Genomic DNA, 23,463 nt, shown 5'->3' with positions numbered 1-23,463 from the left:
CTCGTGAACCAATCACACTCGTTGTCGGAAGCACCTTTCACTCAAGGCGTTAATATACTACTCGTGGAATAATAATATTATAAATAAATGCCAGGACTGGTTGGTGGTTAGGATAGTGGAAAAAATACGCATATTTGAAAATATAACTATATTTTTATTCGTCACAGCACATAATATCACTGGGTTACAAAATTAAATCGTTGACTTAATTTATTTTAATACTGATGAATGTTTGAGCTCATGAATACGTGATAAATTGAACCTAATTATAGGATTGAGCTCGAGTAATTAATTGGAATAATTATATTGAGTCTTTGTGAACACTGAGTTGATTTTAAGAATGTCATGAGAATAAGTTACATGAAATCAGAGGTTACTGAGTGAAGTTAATTATTGAACACCTAGTGATTAATTTAATGAGCACCAAATGCATAAATATTTGAGCACATTAAGTCTCGAGAAAATAGATTACTTAGTTTAATTGATTGCGATGAGTTTATAATAAATTATACTGATTTGAATTTGGTTGTGAACACGTGGTAGCATGATTGCAGAGGCTACCGAGCGAGAATAATATTGAAAATAAATAATTAAGCATATAAATCATCAGAATAATTATTAAATCGAGTCTTTTAATTATGTGAGCACTTGAGTTAATTAATTAATGAGTAATGAAGCAGTAATGGGTTTCGACGGAGTAACCTCTTCAAAAGCGTGGTCGTTGATCACTTGAATGTCTTGAGTTCAGAATTAATCACTTTGTCGAGTTCTTGTTGGTGAATTATATAAATAATTATATAACATTGGAGCTCGATGATTTCTTGATTTTCTAAAATAGGTATTTTTATTTATTTTCTAGAGATGAGCACAAAATCATACGATTAATTGGGGCACGCGTTAAAACTTGATACGTCCGTTGCGGAAGATAATGGTGGTGGTCTTCCCGACACGACGCAAGAAAAAGGCAGTGTGCATGCGTCGCACTGCGCATGATCAAATTTAAATATTGATGCCACTAGATCCCAGTAGGTGCTGCCTCTATCTGCCGGAAATGCAACTACATTTTGATAAAAATTTATTAGTAATTTCGCAACATTCCGCCCGCCATCAGCAACAGAGTTGATGATTGATGAGTTCTTGAGTACGTGATCTTTCGTTGAGCATGCCAAAAAACCAGGTGAGTTATTTGTTATCTTCTTGAGGTTCTGGTTCCACTGGTAAGAGTGTGAGCATCGTGATTGGACGAGTGAGTGTCAAGTTCACTGTTTTGAGTGTAGCAACCCTGGTCAATCCATCTTTGCCGGGGTGGAGTGCGATGACACGAGCGAAAGGCCACCTGGTTAGTGGAAACCTTGCTTTGGTGAGCAGTACAAATGACCCAACTTGGATTTGATGAGTTGGGCATTGCCACTTGGCGATTGCCCGCTGTCTCTGAAGATAGCTTGTTGACCAATGAATCCAGTACTATTGAACGCGTTGTTGTAAAAATTGCCATCTAGACAATCGAGAACTGTTTGTATCAATAAGTGCAGGTTCAGGAATCATGTTGAGTGCTCGTCCAATTAAAAAGTGACCAGAAGTGAGTACGTTAATGTCATCTGGATCTTCCGATCCGCTGTCGCTTTATAATTTTTTTTTTTCGGATAAATCATAATATAATGTACTAAAATGTGCCCAAAATCATACTGTCTCTTTGGCTGCCAAACTTCAAAACACAGTGACTGAGAAAGATAAATTCTTTGAAATATGTATTGAATTCTGGTTACAAGACTCCATTGGAACTAAACGTACTAAAAAATTGACATTGAAAAATTTGTCTCTTACTCAGTCTTAAAATTGGGCAGCTGTCTTCGTTGTTATAGTCTCTTTTGATTACGTTTTAATATCATTTAACTCGATATTTAGTTTGAATCATATTATCAACTAAAAAATTGAAAAAATACAGTTTTTAATATTTTTCTTGGATATTTACATATCATCGCGAAGATCTGAGTCAAAACACATTTAAATCTTTATTTTGATTACTGAAATTGATTTCTGCCTAAATACATTTATTTTATTGAACATAGTTAAAAATAAAATTTGAGAACCGCTTGTTTATTAATGATTTCCGACTCTTAAATTTTCAAACTTTTACATAAAACATTTTTTGTTAGAGCTTGAAAATCTCACAAATAAATAATTGCTTGTAAGATAATGTTCAAGCTCGAAGAGCTTAAAAATGTATTCATACTACTGTTTTCGAGCTCAAGGAGCGGGAAGTTTTGAGGCTGGCCTACAGGGCCGACCGTCGCCCAAATGTTTTCATAGTTTCTCCATCATTACCCTTTTGGCATGAATGTCAGAAAGACAACTTTTTGATATCAAAAAGATACATTAAAGTATTGAGATGACTTCATGATACTAATAAAATGTCTTTCTGATATTTATACCGAGCGTGTATGAATTGATAGAAAATCAGTCCTACTTACTAATTACTTGATGTAGATACTGTACTACTGATAAAAATAAAAACCAACACAAGATGAAAATTCCAACCACTATAACATTCCTAATATTTTACATCAATTCCAAAATAAACTTATTTAATGTTACCTTATAATGACGTTGTCATGGTATTGCTATATTATTCCAAATTATAATCAATCTATTCAAAGCTGCCCGATAGAATGCGCCAATATTTGATATGAAAATTTGATCAAACTTCTTCAAATATTGTGATAAAAGGAAATTTGTTTATTTTCAATACATTAACTTGCAGAAATCAATAGTATAATGAGTATGAAAGATTTCTGAGTTTTATTTAGTGAGAAAAGTTAATGGAAAATTTTTTATTGCAAGCGTATCTCATATAATTCCAAAAAAAAACAGTCAAATAGACCATTATTTTTTCGATTATCGTTCAGATTTCATCACTGGGTGATACACGCACTCATACACCAATTTACGATACATAAAAAAACACAATACCCGAGCATTAAAATTTTACATTATGGATTAATGTTCAATCATTAATGAGGTATAAATTTTATTCACCATTTATTTCCATTGATTTTATTGAATCATTAAGAATTTGTTATTTATTAAATACGGAAATCTATTTTATACTACTGCGTAATTATTTAATTAATTATTATGATTATTCAATACTTGGTTATTTTAACTATATTATTATCATTATAAGAATAAATGGTTGAATTATATCAAATAATCTAATTTTAAATTAATTGAATTGCTACCATTTAAATCTTAAAAAAAAGCTCAAGTCCGACCAGATATACTTAGATATGATCAGATCTGTTCATGGAGATCTTGTCAAATCTTGAAATTAAATCTATATGATCAGGTCAGAGAAAAATAAGCTCTTGGATACGAGTCACATTAAACATACTAACTTGATAAGATCTACTGGAAGGTATTTTTATAAAATATATTTGATAAAACGTAATAACTATAATATTTCTGATACATTGATTTTGATAGATAACTCCACCCCTACGTGTTCTAAGGAAAATTCTGACATGGATCGAGTGAGAAATCCTGTAAGAAACTAAAACGGAATCTATGAAGAATCTCTCAGGATCCTTACAAAATACTTAAAATATCCTTACAAAAATCTTCCAAAATCTTTGAAACCACTATTGAATTTTCCTATTATAAGATTATCCAGAGGATGCCGCGCATTAATTAGATGAAAAATTATTTAAGTTAAAAATTATAATCTGTACGGTTTTCAATTAAGAAATCTACTACATTTTTTAACTTCCTGCTACGGAAATCGATGGTTTTTTAAAAATCAGGGGTTATTTTTTTTTTTTTATTGTAAAATGATTTGGGTTGTAATAAATTTGATGCCAGGTAACTTTTTTCAACAGATCTATAAAGATTTATAAAAATTAATGGAATTTAGCAGGGATCTCTAGTGACCTCTACATTCCTAGTAGGTAAAATTGATCTTTATAACATGTTGATCTTCGTACCTCTGTGAAAAAAATAATAAACACTACTCAACACATTTGGAAATCCATGAGTGTTACGAAATGTGTGTTATTGATCATACTGACTCTGATTAGTGAATTTTGCAACACTATTGGAGATGATTAGTGCTGACTATCGCTTCATTAGTGATCATCAATAGTCTGATAAGTGAGTCTATAGCACTATGAAAAGTGATGAGTACTTTTCACGATCTCAAAAATATTGATAAACAGTCTGATAAGTGAGTCTACATCAGTAGGGAATGTGATATCAGTAGTGATAATATTTCAAATGGCAAAAATCTCTAACCTCGAACTTTTATGTTTAATCTGTATGTAAACATAGTAAAAATTGAAAAATTTTTTAATCATCACGGTTAACATCATTTGCATTGTCAAGATTATTAAGATTTCTATCATAAATATATATGATGAGTTTATTGTAAATCTAAAATAAATAGATTTTTGAAATGATCTTAATTATTGAGTCCATGGTGATGGCAGAGTGATACAAGCTACAACTGATCTGTAGGAGGATTCAGGATCAAGCCTAATTTACAACAAATAACTTTTTTACCGATAAGAAAATTATTTAACATCATTTAATCTGTACAAATAGTAACTATGAGTATGTCGAATTGGATCCAATTTCTTTTTCTATCGAATGATACTATCGATACTAAGGAATGAGTGCAATACACTTGTAACTGCGGAAATACCGAAAACACTAGTTAAAAAAAATAAACACAATAATTACACGAAACCAACTAACGACACTGAATGCAAAAATGACACCAAAGCAATACTAGACTATTAGTTTTTCATAAGTGTTTTCCAATGGTTTTCGTTTGTATTTTCCGCGAGGGTATATTAGCATATACCTACACAGGTCTCCATGAATATGATTGTAAGCTCTTCGAAAATCTGCTGAGATCAGTAGATGCATCTGCAGAGCGAGAGAGATCTTTCGAGCTAATCGTGGATCCAAAATCATCAAAGATTTAAAATCATTGGAGATCTCTAGAAATCACCGTAGGTCTGAAATTGTTAATCATCTGCCAAAATCATCAGAGTTATTCTGAGATCGATTACAAATTTTCGATCTGCATAAACTTACATTAATAGATCATCCCAGATCTAAATTATTTGTTCCCGTGAGCTGATTTAAGTTTACTCAATCGGATTTCCCAATATTTTTGATTTTCGGAATTAGTATCTCGTAATCATCAAATATTCAACGTTTTGTTATAAAGCAGTTGTAATGTGCTGATAGTCACTGTGAAATACCCCAGGGGAATTCTTGTCAAAAAATGAAATGACCGGAAACTTTCAATAAAAAAATTACGTTAATGCGTTATATTCTAGTGTATATATAATGGATTTTTATGAATGTAAACTCATTAAAGTAAACTCATTAAAGATTAACGATTAATAAATTATCAACTTATAATCGAGGTTTTAACGTGAGCACGAACAGTTTTATTCCAGCAGTGTTAACTACAAGAGAATTCCATTTCGTAACTGCTCACTTTTCCTATATCACAAAATATATAGTACAATATTATATTAAAATGAGTTTATTGTATCAGTTTAGCATAAATTTCGCTCTGCTAACATTATGTGCCTATCAACTGATCAGATGTTACGACGCAGGGAGTAATCAATGTGCTAAATACAATGAAATAGTAATTATTAATCACATTAATTAATTGTATGCTCCAAAAATAAGTGCTAACAAGACATCTTATATTTTCTCAGTGTAATCCCCACCTTCTGCAACCGTGCTGTGATGAAAATTCATCGTGCAAAGTGAAGAAGTCAAGGAATGATTATGTATGCGGAGAAAAATGTAACTATTTATGTTTTAGAGTAGATAACTACTTCATCGTATGAAATATTTTTTTATTTTTCTCAGTGTTCGACTAGGCTTAGAAAAATTTTCAAAAATTTTATGTCACTTTTTCAAAGCCTGGGAATAATACTTGCATTTTATGCAAATTCAGTTTAACCAACAATTTCACGATTCTAAGTGCTCGGTGTTTTGAATTTCGATAGGTTAATGTATAGAGGTGCTCGACGTAATTGCGTCAACAAAACGTTGCGACATTACAATCGTGATATAACTGAAGTTGTTAGCACGCGTTCGATGGCCCGCTTATAATTAAAAAGTCATAAAAAAATGATATTTCTTAACATTGTGATTTTTGTTGATAATAAAACTTTAGCTCAAATTATATGAATTTATTTTGTTTGAAATATAGCTGAGTTGGATGGTTCGTGTGTCAGTCATGAAGATTGCAGCGAAATACAGCATGCTAAATGTTCGGAAGAAAAAAAATGTGTTTGTCGACCAAATAATATCAGAATTAATGACACACACTGTGCACCACCATTAGGGGCATTTTGTTGGAAAGACGAAAAGTGCGCAACTAATAATGCTGTTTGTATAGACAACGAATGTCAATGTCAAAAGCAGCATATCCAAAAGAATAATCAATGCATACTAAGTACGTAAATCATCATTTAAAATTACGTTAATGTATCCTGGTAGCAATAATACTTCAAAAATTTCTTGAGCAAGATGGATAACCAAGTTTCTTAGTCCAGAACTATAATAGTAGAATCGTCTTGACCGAGTTACTTGATAATTGTCCTTAAGCACAGTTCTTAAGAAACTCACTTCACTCGTGCGATATAAATGTAGATACTCGTTCTCGTCAAAATCGTGGCATAGCCCAAGACTTGTGCCACGAGTACAACCATACCACAAACTTTCTTTTGTCATATGTATCGGAACAGCCAATTGTGAACCAATTTATTGTTGTGTGATTTTTAATTCAACACAACCGTAATAATAAAGGTAGTTAACTGCACTACATTTTGTACTCATTTGTTTTTTTCTTTGATGCAGTTTATTTGGGTATTCAATGTGAAGGCGACTCATTTTGTCAACGATTTATAAATCATTCCAAATGTTCTGCGAGTGGAAAATGTGTATGCGACTCTAATGACTATATAATAGATAATAATGCATGCATACCAAAGTTTAACGCATATTGTTTCACTGATGAACCTTGTGCGACAGACAACGCCATGTGTATTGATAATAAATGTCAGTGTAAGCCTAATCATATCTTTCGAGGATCTCAATGTTTTCCAAGTATGTAACTTTTTTATTTTTTTTAATTCTCAGAGCAATTGATGAAATGTTAATTCAATGGAATTTTTATAATATTAATTTCAGTCCATTTGTTCGAAGAATGTAATACGCATAGAGATTGCAATGAAATAGAATTTGCAAAGTGCTCGAATTTTAATCAATGTATTTGCAGAGATGAATACTTACCAATTAACAAATCAACTTGTGCACCAAGCTTAGGTGCAGCTTGTTCAAGAAATTCTCCATGCATGCCGAAGAATTTAAAGTGTACTCAAAATAAATGCCAATACCCTGCAAAACCTATTGTTCTATCGAATAAGGAACCCGGTAAGTTTACGTTTCGATCCCTGGTAGCATTCTGAAGAAATTCTTACGTTAGGTAATAGCGTCAGGCTTCAGCAAGTCTGCATCACGTGTTTAGGGCGGATACCGGGAAAAATAGACCTGGAAAAAGTAGGCCCGGAAAAAATAGACGAATAAATAGACTCGGACAAAATAGATCAGCAAAAATAGACCTGAAAAAAATACGGATATAAACATCTCATTTTTTTCATTCAGCAACTAATTTGATTCAATTATCTTTAATACTAAGATTCAAAGGAAAAAAAAATTTCAATAGAACGGTGATTTTTTTTTATTAATCAGATCATTCATTTAAGACAACATTTTTTTACTCATTGAATCCCTTCGCCCCTGAACCCCACCAGATCTTTTCCCCTTTACCCGTGAAGGTGTTCTTTTTTCGCGAAAAAAATTAACAAGTGAATTGAGAGACGTTGAAAGAAATGATACTATCTAATTGTAAAGCCAAGTGTAAAGTTTTACATGGAATCGGTAGTCAGCTGAAGAATTGATTTCCCGGGTCTATTTCTTCCACATCTATTTTTTCCAAGTCTATTTTCTCCGAGTCTATTTATTCCGTTTCTACTTTTTCCGGATTTGATTTTTGCTAAGTAATATTTGTCGCCTAAATTACTCGAAACAATGCTACTAAGGACGATGATAAAACCAAAAAACATAATAATTTTACTCTATTTTCTTAAAGTTGCGTTAGGAAGCCCATGCCTACAAGACATAAATTGTATTCAAAATGCGATATGTTCTTCAGATAAAATATGTATCTGTAATACTTATTCCCTTGCATCCTATAATTTAACTTGTGAACCAACTTTATATGGATTTTGTACGACTGATGATCAATGTCTTTCTCATTCATTTCATTGTTTGGATAATATGTGTCAATGCAAACGGGGTTTCACATCAGTTGCTCTTGATCAATGTTTCGAAAGTAAGTACGACTTTTCAATGTGTGTAAATCTGAAAATTTTGTAACTTCCGGAAACCGAGTATTAAATAGATTTCGAGATTTTAAGGATCTAGGACGCTATCCTAACTATTTTCCGGATGATGTCCAAGTGTATGTATGTAAATATTCTGTAACTTTTGAATGGATAAGTCGATTTTGATCTCCAAGGTGGCATTCGACGCAGCTCATTAATTCCTACAAGTTGTAAAAAATTGAACTTGATCGGTAGGATGCGTTCGGAGATATTCCAAAAAAAAAATTTGTTAAAAAATGTTTTTTTTGGATAACTTGTAATGTGCTCGATGGATTAATTCCAAAATCTTATCAGCTTTGAAATTTTATAAGCCGCGTCGAACGCCACCTCAACCATTAAAACTGGTTCATTCGTTCAAGAGTAACCGTTGTCGAAAGACAAAAAAATTTTCGTTTTAATTTTTTTGAATTATCTAAAAAACGACGAGATAAATCAATTCCGAAATCTGATCAGCTTTAGATTGCAATAAAATTTGTTGATTGCTACCTTATTCGTCTCAATCGGTGAATTCGTTAGAGAGATATCGTTGGAGAAAAAATAGTAAAAACGTTTTTTTCTTTTTTTTAACAACGGCATACAAAAGTTCGTTCGAACTCGATGAGCGTGGAAATGTATTCACAGCGATAATTTCGAGCTCAAGAAGCTTAAAAATAGCGGGGAGATTCTAGGCTGGCCCGCAGGCTCAACCGATAGACCGATTTTTTTGAATGCTTCTAATATTAACTCACTTTTTTAATTCAAAGTTTGCGTGACTCGGTATCTTCATTATTTCTATTATTCTATGTCTAAAAACATTCAATTCGTCAATCATAAGTGTGAGCAGAACTTTAAAAAAAGATTCTTATTAATTATTTTCAAATTTTCAAATTCTTGCTAATTAATTCTGACCGTCACTTTTGTCGAGCTAGACGGGCTTACAAACACCAATGTAGGTAAAAGGTATAGTCGAGCTCATAGATCTCGAACATGTATCGACAATCATGTTTTCCCTTGAGCCCGAAGACAGTGGAAAGTTAAGGGCTGGCCCTCGGGGTGAAACGTTTTATAAATTTTTAACTTCCCGCTAAGAAAATTGTAAATTTTCAAAAATTCGGGAAGTTATTGGTTTCGGTCCGATTTACGAAAATCGAATTTCCATCAGATGTCGACGTTTCGAGGTCCTAGGAAGCTATCCTGACTAATTTCACGATGATGTCCGAGTGTATGTATGTGTGTACGTACGTACGTACGTACGTACGTATGTATGTATGTAAATATTCATAACTCTTGAACGGATGAACCGATTTTGATCGTTGAGGTGTCATTCGACGCGGCTTGATAATGTCTTGAGGCCGTAGAAATTTGAACTTAATCGGTAGGGTGCGTTCAGAGATATTTCAAAAATAAAATTTTTTTAAAAATGTTTTATTTGGATAACTTCCAATTTGCTCAATGGATTTATTCCAAAATCTGATCAGCTCTAAAACTCTATAAGCCGCGTCGAATGCCACCTCAACCATCAAAATCGGTTTATTCGTTCAAGAGAAACCGTTGACGAAAGAATTCAAAAAAAATTTTTTCCTTGGTTTTTTTGAAATTTCTCAAAAACGGCTGAATAAATCAATTTCAAAATTCGACCAGCTTTAGAACTTGATAAAACGCGTCGATTGCCACCTCAACCATCAAAATCGGTTAATTCGTTCGCGAGATATCGTGGAAGAAAGAAATGCTAAAAAATGGTTTTTTACAAAACAATGGCATACAAAAGTATTTGCGAGCTCGAAGAGCTCGAAAATATATTCACAATAATGTTTTCAAGCTCAGCGAGCTCGAAAACAGCGGGAAGTTTTGGGGCTGGCCCGCAGGGTCAACTGACAGACCGATTTTTTAGTTTGTTTCTTAATCAATAATTTGTATTAACTTATTTTATTTTCATTGTTTTTGCAGCAAATTCACTGTATTCCTGTGATAACAAATTTGAGTGCAGTGATCTGTGGCATTCACATTGTTCGAACGACGGAAAATGTATTTGTAAACCAAATAATGTTGCAATCAGTAATTCTACATGTTTACCTATTTTAGATGGGCATTGTTGGAGAGATGATCAATGTACTGTTGAAAACTCTTTTTGCAGTAATTATAGGTGTGCGTGTAAATCTAACTTCCTTGCTGTCGCCAAAAATCAATGTATCTCTGTTGATAAATAGAAGAGATGCTTAACCGAAAATGAATGGATTCATTTTGATTCAAAATGGCTAATGAATCAATGAAGATTTAATTGATCAAAATATCGCCAAATTCGGGATAAACTTTATTAACAATCACGGATTCGATAAGAGAGTCGCCGTGGCTCGCGGGTAGTCAAAACAGATGACGATGCATATGACCCGGGTCCTGACGATTTTCTCACAGGGAACCTGAGATGCAGCGTCAACATTTTGTCAACTCTGTTGGCTTTATTATATTTTTATCAAGACAAAATAGTCAGTCTTACGAGAGAGCTCATGGAGCTCGAACCTTTACTCTCCATAATTGATAAACTCCACAATTAATTATAAATTAACTAACCCTTTATTTTGGGGTGCCATTGGCACCTCAAGGTTGTGTCCGTACCTTGGGGAACGCTGATACCGGCGGTCCTCATCTCCTGTCCTGCTTACACCGGTGACCTAATAATCAATCCAGTCCTAGGCGCTGCCACCAGCTGTCCAGGATTATCCAAATCCCGCATGCTCTTAGATAATATGGAAACCGGGTCGGACAACGCATTTGAAATCGCAAAAATTTGATAAAATAATAATTTATAAAATAAGCGACGACCAAGGCCTACCGAGGGTCTACAGACACTTTAACGAGGCCAAACCTGGGCGTTAAATAATTAACAGTAATGTAGGAAATTTTTGAGTATGTAACAGTAATGCTGTGACCAGGATCAGCGACCATTGTTAATAGACAATAAAAATAATTTGTAAATAATTCAATTAAAATGGAGAATTCCCAATATGTAATAGTAGTGATGATAATACCAATAATTAATAAATATATTAATAGAATATAAATATCTAGATAATACAAGTATTAAATAATATTAATAATAATAATATGAACAATGTTGATCCTGTTCTCGCCTGTTTGTCTTATAATAATGATTGTTAATTACTAATTGTCTATTTTGCATTTGTCATATTTTTATTACAGGATTTGAAATCATCGTTTCCATTACATCCTGCATATTATTTTCATTGATAGGCTGATCAATTAGTTAGTTACCTTAGATGGTGTTTGTGTAATAAAATTCGATTTCCTTGCAGTTTTCTCTTTAGTCAATATCTTGAATACGTGCACTTATTCAAAATGTTTGTCTGACGTAGTTAATTTTTCTTCTGACAGAAGCAGATGATTGTTCAAAGAATTTTTATTTGGGTTCACATAAGGCTTTTGATATAATTGAATCCAAATTCTCAGTTGATTATAATTTAGTTCTTTTTTCATAATTTGCAAATTATGTTGATAGGATATTGGTACCACTTTCATTTGTTACAGAGGTCAAAAATTTGTCTTTTTGAGTCTCAGAAGATGCTGGTAAAATGTTTGCAGCATAATTTTTAAGCAATGGATCTACGATTTCTTAAACAATATCTATTATTACAGGATTAAAATGTAGATTCTTTCAACATCTTTACTTAAAACAGTTGCAGAATTCAATAAGTTCGATTTATGAGTTAGTTGGATTTCAACGTGAAAAGTATTTTGACATGGTTGCTGCTCTTAGTCAGCGTCATGTAGGGAAAAAATTACCGCGTTACAAATTTTAGTTGGAGTTGATGATTTCTTCGAATCATTAATTTCTTCAAAAACTGTCATTTTGTTTCCCATTGAATTCTCTATATAGCCTCCGGCAACCGTACTCGATCTTTTTCCACCATGAGTCTCCATCGTCGTAAGACTAGTTCCCGAATTTGCTAATAATGTTCTGCAAATGCTAATGACATTCAGCGAAAGCTGTGTTCAGTGTACTGACCTGGAGTCGGTAAATTTAAAAACACTGCGATTCTTTTGGGTATTTCAATGACTTTATGTTTACCGATTACCTGGTGGATACAGCTTCCGGCATGGTATTGTAAGAAAAAGCTGTCAGTATTAGCATCACTTGGTCTTAATTTTATATCTTGATGAACTTTGCTCTAAAAGTTAGCTCCGATGATAAATGATCTCGGATAATAATTTTTAGTGTCTCGTATTGTAATGACGTATTGTGAGTTCGAATCTTCAACATCAGCTATCGTCAATTAACAAATTTCAGCAGTTTTTAATGCACCAGATACACCAAATGTGGCAATAACCTAATAAATTAGGAATGTGTATGCGCGAGTTTTTGTAATTAATTAAATAACTGTAAATTAATGTGTATATTGTAAACTATTACTGTAATATTGTTCACTTGAAGAGATGCTTTATTTATGTTCAATATCCTCTTTTACAATATACTGCACAAGTGACAGTAGAGAAATATACATGTCGGAGATGAAAGAATAAAATGGGGTTTTCCAATGGGACGGGAAATTCCTAACAGTCGAGACTAGTTTTTACATGAACAATTAAATAAAATTTAAGCTCTAGTTGTTTACAACTTAAGTAGATTATGATTATTACGGGGGTCTTAGGCTCGCTGTGACATCTGTTCACCAAACGTAGCCACGGTCACAGGATGGATATAGTAAGACACAGAGGACAAGATAGTAAGATAATAAGATTGTTGTCCTTCTTTAAATATTTCTGACTAAAAGGTTTTTTATGAAGAGTACAGAGTTTTTGGACTAGTTGAGTCGGTCAGTTCTGATTGAGCGTTCGTTGTGCGAGTACAAGTTTTCCTGTTGACCGTGGATTCGTTCTCGAGCCTAGTTTACCGTAGTACTCGTATATTATTTAATCATAGTTTATTATTAATATTATCAGGTGATTTTATACTACGATTAATATCATTTATCATTATTAATTTATTGTTATCATTTTATGTGTAACAAATATTGTGTTAGTTGTAATTCTGTATGTATTAACAATTGTGAGATATTATATTTGTTATACCGTTTGTTTAGTTACTACTATTTGTGAATAATACTTTAATAATAAATTACTGTTTTGTGTAAATATTATTCGTTTATATTTGTAATAAAATGCCAGACAAAAATAATAAACCCGATGGTCAGGGTGATGCCCATCGTATTACTGGTCCTCCGACATACATATATGAGGACAATACTATAACTAGGGTATAAGTTAGAGGTGTACAAGAAGATCACTCCGTGACGAGAGTATCAGGGGTCACGCCGCAATTGTGTGTCTCCTTGTTGTCCTCTAGTCCAACTACCTGTAGTTGGTGGGGGTGGTTGATCCACGGAGGTGCAATTAACGACACGCTGACGTCAGAGACCTGAGTCCCAAGTGCTCTCAACTACGAAACTTATTAATAATAAATGTAGTTTCGGATTTTAGGATAGGATACTAAGATAAATAAAGATGTGAGTATTATGGGATCACGAAGCGGTCAAAATTTAAGTGAGTATTTATTCAAAGTAAAATTGCAGTGATAAAAGGACAAAGGTCTGTCCTATATCAAAGTTAGTTCGGAACTGCCTCCTCGAGTCCCATACAAATTGTTTCTTACTTGCTACCTGGGTTTATCACTCCACGCATCGGTCATACTGCGCTCTTACACTCTTGGTACTTGTAACATACATTTTTGTCCCGAGATCAATCTATACTTACACTCCCACGTTAACAAATATTTCCTAAAATCTCTTAACAAAACATCTGTTCATCTGGGAATTTTTCTGAATCCCTTTCTTTACAACCTTTTATAAAAATACTTACTGCTAAGTACAAAGGTGCTATAAAACAATAGGAATAAAAAAAAAATTAAACCTAAAAATGACCATTCCTCATAAATAAATGTAAATTATAATTGGTATTTACTGGTAGTACTACAAATTTTCGAAACATCTACCTTCCATTCTTGCTGCCAGATAGCGTTTTTTAAGTAGATTTCTTGAAAATCTAACTATTGTATTTGTCCCCATGGTCGACTTTTCAAGGTATTTTGTCATAACCTATCATAATTGATTGAGTAGGGTTCAAAAATACCATTCGTTAAAAAATTTATATATGTATTGTAACGTAATATTTTCTTAAAACTCAATTAAACCCAATAATTACACAAAATTCTTACTCGATAAATTTACTCCATAAACTCAAAACTCAAATTACTCAAAATCGGGCTACGTTACACTTCGCCCACCAATCACCCCTCTCATCTCCTCCAGATCCTGACGGGCGCCAACCGACTTTTATTTCCCCGGTATCGGCAACCGGTCTAAACGTACACGTAATTTAAAACCTATAAACTATACCCTTTGGAGATGAGAGACATGACCAGTGGTAGCGGCATGTCCTGGTGCGCTCAGTATGCTAGGTTGTGGAGAGAGGGTCGCGGTTCTTTCAATGCGAAAGAAGCCGATTAATTAACTAATAAAAAAAAAGACGTAAAATAACCAGTCAAAACTAAATAAAATACAATAAAGATGACACGAGGGCGACGCGGAGGGCCCAAAAGACCCGCGGTCTAATACTCTCGGTCCATCGCACAAATAAATACCTGGGCAAGACATCGGGAACCTCTCGACGACGACGAATCACAAACTTAATACACTACAAGGTAAACTACAATATAAAATAAAATATAAATAATTAATGCGGTAATTTGCGACAACTATCACGACAAACGGCTCCAAAAGCACCATACACAGAGCTACCGGCTCCAAAACAACGAAAGGCCCAGGGTGGCGGTCGAGGTCCACCATGGCGACTCTCCGACTCACTACCGCTTACCCTCCGACTCCAAACTCGACTACTGGGTCGACTCGTACACGGGCGACGCCAGGTCTCAACTTTTCTCCTCAACGGTACTCGCACAACTGTTTCACGATAATCTTCCACTCTAACTCGCATACTCAACTCCATCTCTTTCAATTCTACATTCTCGCTTCTCCATCCATTCTTACCTTCGCAAACATACAAGCCGTGGACTCACGGGCCTTCCCGTGATGTCACTCCCCGTGATATCCGAAGTTAGCGAATTGTTGGCTTCCTCGAGCATCGCAAACGAGGCCTGCCATCCCCCCAATAACCGTACACGTACCCCAGCTAACTTTGAGTACCACCACGAAGGGGCGGCGACATCTCAGTCGCACCTCCGTGATCACCACGTCAACCCCGAGGGCTAAGCCTAGGCCTAGTCGTCATCACTGGTCGGGAGGCACGTTATCTTGGCCACTATCCACGACACAGCTATACATCCCCCGTTAAATCCACGCTCTATCACACAGACACTCCAAAAAACATACTCCATATCGTACACGTACTCTATCACACATTTATCTAACTGTACACATTTATACCCCATATCCTCAACTCATTCTCTACTACACTCAACTCAACACACATATTCACTTTTTCTCTCACTATCACACCGACTTACACATACTCCAACCTTCAACTCCATCCCTTCGGCAATGTAACGTCACAGTATATATGAATATGTATGTGATAAACATATCACTCCTTACAGACACTGATTAAACTGGCTCACAATTGAATCCAAAAGATTTTACGCTTTAGCATGCTTTATGCTTAAGCTTCTGAATTCGGGTGAGCCTAAGTTTCTCAGAAGTCTCCTTGTAGAAGAATCATCAAAGATAAGAAGATCTGACAGAATTGCAGCGAAATACAATAACATTTCATTGGAAATGATTAACTTCTCGACTACAATCTTCGAACATTCATTTGTGATCTTCGCAATCTGACTCTGGAGAGAATCACCATTTGAAATCACAGAATCACTCACCCTAGACGCCTTCAAAGGTAATGCTTTTGAATTATTTGTGACACTGGAACGAAATAGTATACTATAAATTTGAACCTGGCCACTTGAAATTTGCGCTGCTAAATTGGAATAACATTGACTCCAATTTTAACCATTTGAACATTTAAGCATTTAAATTTACCTTCTTAAATCATCTTATTTTTATTCCTGAATGATTAAACATTGTTCTCATTCTTATCATTAGTATATTATAGACTTTATATCTATATTTTAAAATCATTTATAATCATAAAGTTTTTGAAACTTGATCCTGTTTGTCTTTTTTTTTTAACTTCCCGCTGAAAAAATCGACGATTTTTAAAAAATTCGGGGAAGTTATTGGTTTCACTCTGATTTTCAAAAACCGGGTTTTCATCATATGTCGACATTCGAAGGTACTAGGATGCTATTCTGACATTTTCAGGGCGATGTCTGTATGTGTGTGTGTGTGTGTGTGTGTGTGTGTGTGTGTGTGTGTGTGTGTGTGTGTGTGTGTGTGTGTGTGTGTGTGTGTGTGTGTGTGTGTGTGTGTGTGTGTGTGTGTCTGTAGATGTAAACTTCTCATATCTTTTTGTTGAATGAACCGATTTAGATGGTTCTTGCAGCATTCAAAAGATATTTTCGGGACTAAGATTTTAAAAAAAAATTTAGACTATTTAGTCAAATAAACTCTAAGATATTTAGGAAATACGGAAAAAAAAAAAATTTTGTTTTCATTTTTCTTTGATATTGTGAAAACTGTTGGATCTATCAATTCCAAAATCTAATCAGCCCTAGACCTCAATAAAAGGCGCCGATTGCCACCACAACCGTCTTAATTGGATAATCCGTTTGAGAGATATCGTCAACGAAAGAATGAAAAAAAATCGTTTTTTTTTCGTGAATATTTCGGAAACTATCGAATCAATCAATGAAAAATCGAATCAACTCCAGAACTCGATTAAATCATTCGATTGCTGCCAAGAACGTCCCAATCAGATAATCTGTTCGAGAGATATCGTCAACGAAATAATAAATGTTAAATCAATATCTGCTTCTTTCATTGAATAACATAATGATTACTGAACAAAATTACTCAAAACTAATATGTTCTTCTTTATATAAGTCATTGGAAGTGATTGCCAAAAAATCGTCATGTTCGCTCGTATCAGGATATACTTACACGATATAGATACAACGTATCACGTCAATACTTATTTTTGAGCTAATGATTGAACATAATTGTGAACAAATATAAAAAATGTTCATTCATTTATTATTTTAGATTCTAAATCTTTAAACTTTAACATAAAACGTAACTCTGTTGAACTTGACAAGCTCATAAAAAAGAGAAACAAAGATATCTTCGAGCTTGAAAATGTATTCACAACAATGTTTTAGAGATCAAGGAGCTCGAAAACAGCAGGAAGTCTTAGGGTTAGCCCGCAGGGTCAACCGATAGACAGATTTATTTTTTTATATTGATACACGTGTACTTTATTATGAAACCCATGTATACTTCTGCCATTCAGCTATTTTGCCTTAGAATTGGAATTGAATAAATAAATAATTTAAATATAATTATATATGTATGTATATATATATATATATATATATATATATATATATGTGGTGATTCGGCTTCACTCCACGAGATGGCATCTACAACTCGCGCCTTGTGGGGTTTTGTTTCTACCACATTTAAATAAAGTGTTCAGATATTTCCCAACATATTGTATTTATTTATTTATCACCTTATAAGTAATTACAAATGTAATGACAATCAAAAATGAATGGAATGTTTGTATGTAATTTATACTTTCTGATATATGAAATAATAATAATAATAATGATACGTATATATGTATATATAAAAATATGTCCTCTACCAACTTATGCCCGTACGGATACACGCATTCGTTGGTCTCATTGGCTGGTCGGTTGGCATCTTGACTTGGCTGTGCGCATGCGCGTCAACTGTGCGCACGTGCGTTGCACGCTTGCTTGTGTGGTTGTATGTGTGTTAAGTCCCCACACCACTCCCCCCCTGAGAGTAAGGTATGGTTGACTCTGTGAGTTCGAATACCTGGTTTTTCTTGATGTTGATGTTAATTTTTTTTTTCTCGCTGGATAGGTACGCAGCGATGCAGAAAACGTCGTCTGGTTTGGTTTCAGGTCAGGTACAAAAGTTTTTGGAGCCTGTGCTATGTCAGGTCCATGTTGAAGACAAGTTGTGGTTTGTGGTTCTTTCGATGTGCTGGGTTGACTAGGTACTGTTTTCCGCGAATTGATCTGTTTTGGCGTTTCCACAGATGCGTTGTTTTGTTTAGCTGTCTCGTTGACATTGGCTGGTGTCGTTCTCTGATTAATGTCACTTGCTGGTTGCTCCAAAACGTCAGCTGTTGCCAAGTGTGCTGGTTTCAGTCGTTCCACATTTACTACGACTTCTCTTCCGTTGACGTCGATAGTGAATGTGCGGTCATCTAATCTATTAATGACTAGGTGTGGTCCAGAGCATGGCTGTTCCAATGGACGTTTTACTGCATCTTGTCTGAGGAAAACGTGTGTACAGGTTGCCAGATCTTTGTAACAAAAAGCTTTTCTTTTACAATGATGAGCTGCAGGTGCAGGTTTGACATTTCTCATATGGACTCTGAAGTCTTCCAGGAAGAATTGCGGATCCTGAGGAGTGTCTTCATGGGTAAAGAATTCTCCCGGAATCCTGAGATTCGTATAATGCGCTCTCGAATTGAGATCCCTGGTCTGTTGTGACCAGTTTTGGGCATCCAAATCGAGCGATCCAGTGATTGTAAAAAGTCTTTGCTACAGTGTCTGCAGTGATGTCCCATATCGGTATTGCTTCAGGCCAGCGGGTGAAACGGTCTACCATAGTCATACAATATTTGAATCCTTCGGATTCAGGTAATGGACCAACCAGGTCGATGTGTACGTGGTCTAATCTTTCGTCCGGGTTAGTGAAGGTAGCCGGTTGGGTATGTACATGCCGACCGACCTTGGATTTTTGACACGGTACGCAGTTGCGTGCCCATTGAGTGATATCTTTATTCATTGAGGGCCAGACATATCTTTGAGCGATGATCTTGTGAGTAACTCGTCCACTTGGGTGTGACATATTGTGAAAAGTATCGTAAACCTGACGGCGGAGTGTTTCCGGGACGAAAGGTCTGATGTCACTTGAAGAGACGTCGCAATAAATCACCTGGTGATCTGGTCCGTATGTTAGCTTTTGAAATTTTAGAGAAGTGGAGTTGTCTTGGATGAGCTGTTGGAGTTCCTCGTCGGTTGCTTGTGAACGTGCCAATTCTTGGAAGTTGATGATTGTTGGTAGTCTAATTGCGTCTATCCTTAAAAGAGCATCAGCTACTGTGTTATCTAATCCGTTAAGGAACTGGATGTCCGTGGTGAATTGACTGATGTATCCCAGTTGTCTAATTTGTCTCGGGGCTGCTTTGTCTCCTTTTTGACTGAACGCGTAGGTCAGTGGTTTGTGATCTGTGAAAATGGTGAACTCGCGTCCTTCGAGCCAGTGCTGGAAGTGCTTGACAGCTTCGTAGACGGCTGTGAGCTCTCTGTCGTACGTGCTATACTTTTGTTGAGTTTCCGTTAATTTTTTAGAAAAAAATCCCAGAGGTTGCCATTCACCGTTGACCTTTTGTTCAATAGATGCGCCTATTGCCGTGCTTGACGCGTCAGTGACGAGGCGTAGATCCGCATCGTGTACGGGGTGAGCTAGTAGCGTAGCGTGTGCTAGTTTTTGTTTCACTTGTTCAAAAGCTCGTGAAGTTTCTTCTGTCCAGGGTACCGGTCGCTTGTCGTTCTTTTTTGAGTCTTTCAAAAGCTCGTTAAGTGGAGCTTCTCAATTCTACGATGGTTTCTGGTTTTTTGTAGTTGAGTAAGGCTTTCACTCTGTCTGGTAGTGGTGCAACGCCTTCCGAGTTGATCAGGTAGCCAAGGAATTCAACTGATTCCGCGCCGAAGACACATTTATTAGCGTTGATACAGAGTCCGTATTGTTTCAGTCGTTCGAAGAGAGCGCGAAGTTGTTCTTCGTGTTCCTCTTCTGTTTCTGACGTTATCAGTATATCGTCAATGAACGCATATACGTTTTTCGAGCCTCGGGTTACTTCGTTGATGTGTCTTTGAAATGTTTGCGCTGCGTTGCGTAATCCATAGGGCAGGAACACTGATTCAAATAGCCCAAACGGTGTGATTACCGCTGTTTTGGGAATGTCTTCTTCAGCTACTTGTATGTGATTGTAAGCTCTCTTCAGATCTATCTTGGTAAACCGCTTTTTACCAGCTAGGAACTAAGTACAGTCGAGTAGAAGAGAAATTGGATGTCGATCCGGTACTTTTTGTGCATTTAATTTTCGAAAATCGCCGCAAGGGCGCCAATCGCCGTTTTTCTTTGGAGCCATGTGTAATGGACTGGCCACTGACTGCTGGAAGGTCTCATGATGCCCATGTCTAGCATTATCTGAAACTCTTCCTTAGCTTTTTTTAGTAGTTCTGGCCTGAGTTGTCTTACTCGTTGAGCACAAGGTGGTCCTGTTGTGGTGATGTGGTGTCTCACCGGATGTTGAGCTGCAACGTTGTTAGATGGGTTGCCTAGTAACTCGGGAAATTCTTTAAGAATTGCTGCGAATTCGTTGTTATCGTTTAAAGCTGAGATAGCTCTCATGAATAAATTACTGAACGTACCTGTTGCTCGGCATCCTGTATCTGGATCTATGAGTAGTCCTTGTTTGATGTCTACTAAGAATCCGTATTTTTCAAGAAGGTCTGCGCCAATGATAGGATACGGAACGTCTGCTATGCAGAAGGCCCATTGTATGGGTCGACGTAATCCTAGGTTCATTGTAACCATTCGTTCGCCGTAAGTACGAATTGGTTCTTGATTTACAGAATATAATTCGTATTTTGATGGTTTTTTTAAGTCGTGATGATTTGGTGGTATCACCAATATATCGGCACCTGTATCAATTAGAATGTTAGATTTTGTTACCTTGTCGTATATAAATAGACGGCGAGATTTTGATGCGCCATCCACAGCCACCGTGTCTATTGATGGCTTGTCGCATTTTCTTGGTCCGCTTTCCATGAGCAGTTAGGCACGCAATGCAATGCTAATACTCCGTATTTTTTATGGTAGAAGCATATTTTTGCTGAGCGATCCGCGCTGGGTGTGCGTGATTGGTTGTTATGCGGGTGTGGAGATGGACTACGTGATTTTCGTTGATAGTTCATGAAGTTGTCCAGTTTTGTCGCTAAGTTCCTGATTTCGTAGGTCAGCGTGAGGAATTTCTCATCGCAGTCACTGTGTGAATTATTTTTAGATACAGCTGCAATGTGTGCGTTTGGTGGTCGTTGATTTTCGCACATTGACATCGTTTTATCTGCTATCTCTAACAATAAGGTGCTGTCTACTTTCTCAGCGAGAGATAAGACCATTTGCATGTCTTTTGGCATCCTATCCATCCATAGTGTTCTAATGAATGCTGGATCGAGAGCGTTGTCTGCATGTTTGCACATCTCTGCGTATAACTCTGAAGGTTTACAACCGTCAAGAGATAGCCCAGAGACCAATTTCCTAAAACTATTCTCTCGCGACATAGCATAGTGATTAATTAGTGCGTTCTTGATAGCTTAGTATTTATCTGTAGATGATTGATTAGTTACCAATTGTTCGATAGCCACCAGATGCTCGTGCTCCAGTTTGCTGATTACTGCTCTGAATTTCTCCTCATCATCTTCTACCATCTTGCTTGCGAAAGCAGACTCTACTGTCGTGAACCAGAGTTTTACATGCTGTGGCTAAAATGATAGTAAATCGTTACGTTCCATCCTGGCTGGGCGTCTCTGGTAATCTTGTCTTGCTGGCTCGTACTGTTGCTGTGATTCTGATGTTTGATCAGATCTTCGTTGATTATAGTTTATAGGTACTGAAGGTAGTTCGAGTCTTGGTTGACTATAGCCTATGCTAGAGTTTAAAAGTTAAGAATCAAAAATCATTAATGAAAAAGCGGCTTTTAAATTTTTATTTTCGATTATGTTCTTTGAAGTACATGTATTGAGGCATAAATCAATGTAAGTGATCAAAATCAAGATTTGAATGAGTTTTGACTTAGGTCAGAGCAATAATATATGGAATATCCAAGAAAAACATTAAAGACTGGGTTTTTTCAATATTTTACTGACAATATGTTTGAAACTAAGGAACAAGTTACATGACATTATCTGATGATCGAAAGAGACTATATTGAGAAAGAGTTGGTATGATTTCAGACACATTTTAGCACATTATATTTTGATTTATCCGGAAACAATAACATAAAATGTTATTTTTTTAACTTTTCAGCGCTGATATCTTTTGAACTAATCAACCGATTTTGACGTTTGAGGTGGCAATCGACGCGTTTTATAGAATTCTAGAGCTGATTGAATTTTGAAATTGATCGGATGAATCACTTTAAAGATAATCGAAAGAAAACCGTTTTTCATCATTTCTTTCGCCATCGATATCTCTCGAACAAATTAACCGATTGAGATGGCTGAGGTGGCATTCGACGCGGCTTATAAAGTTCTAGAGCTGATTAGATTTTGAAGTCGATCGTTCAAGTCGTTTCTGAGAAATCACTAAAAAACTAAAAAAAACAATTTTTTTTTTTTCGTAATTCGCCAATATTTTCGAGTCTGCTTGATCAAATGATCTGAAATTTTCATGAAATTTAAGGGCCAACGAGCTCTTTCGATTGCTACCTCAACCATCCAAATCGATTCATGAGTTAAAAAGTTACAAAGAGTTTACACACACACACACACACACACACACACACACACACACACACACACACACACACTCGGACATCATTCTAAAAATAGTCAGAATAGCTTCCTAGGACCTCAAAACGTCGACATCTGATGAAAACTCGACTTTCGAAAATCGGGGTGAAAACAATAACTTCTCAATTTTTCGAATATCGTCGATTTTCTTAGCGGGAAGTTAAAAAATCTGGGCGTCGGTTGACCTTGCGGGCCAGCCCCAAAACTTCCCGCTGTTTTCGAGCTCAAGGAGCTTAAAAACATCAC

General features: G+C 35.7%; 1 protein-coding gene across 1 annotated transcript; it reads right to left on the bottom strand.

Annotated features, from left to right (window-relative positions):
• Positions 1-21,435: 21,435 nt before the first annotated feature.
• On the bottom strand, positions 21,436-21,987 carry LOC130677738 (uncharacterized). The gene has a single exon (XM_057484592.1). The coding sequence runs from the start codon at positions 21,985-21,987 to the stop codon at positions 21,436-21,438; it is 552 nt and encodes a 183-aa protein (XP_057340575.1).
• Positions 21,988-23,463: the final 1,476 nt, after the last annotated feature.

The sequence above is a fragment of the Microplitis mediator genome, chromosome 11, assembly GCF_029852145.1.
Source record: "Microplitis mediator isolate UGA2020A chromosome 11, iyMicMedi2.1, whole genome shotgun sequence".
In the NCBI taxonomy this organism is placed as follows: domain Eukaryota; kingdom Metazoa; phylum Arthropoda; class Insecta; order Hymenoptera; family Braconidae; genus Microplitis; species Microplitis mediator.
Note: the sequence above shows the minus strand (reverse complement) of the source record. Positions and strands in the feature narration are given on the sequence as shown.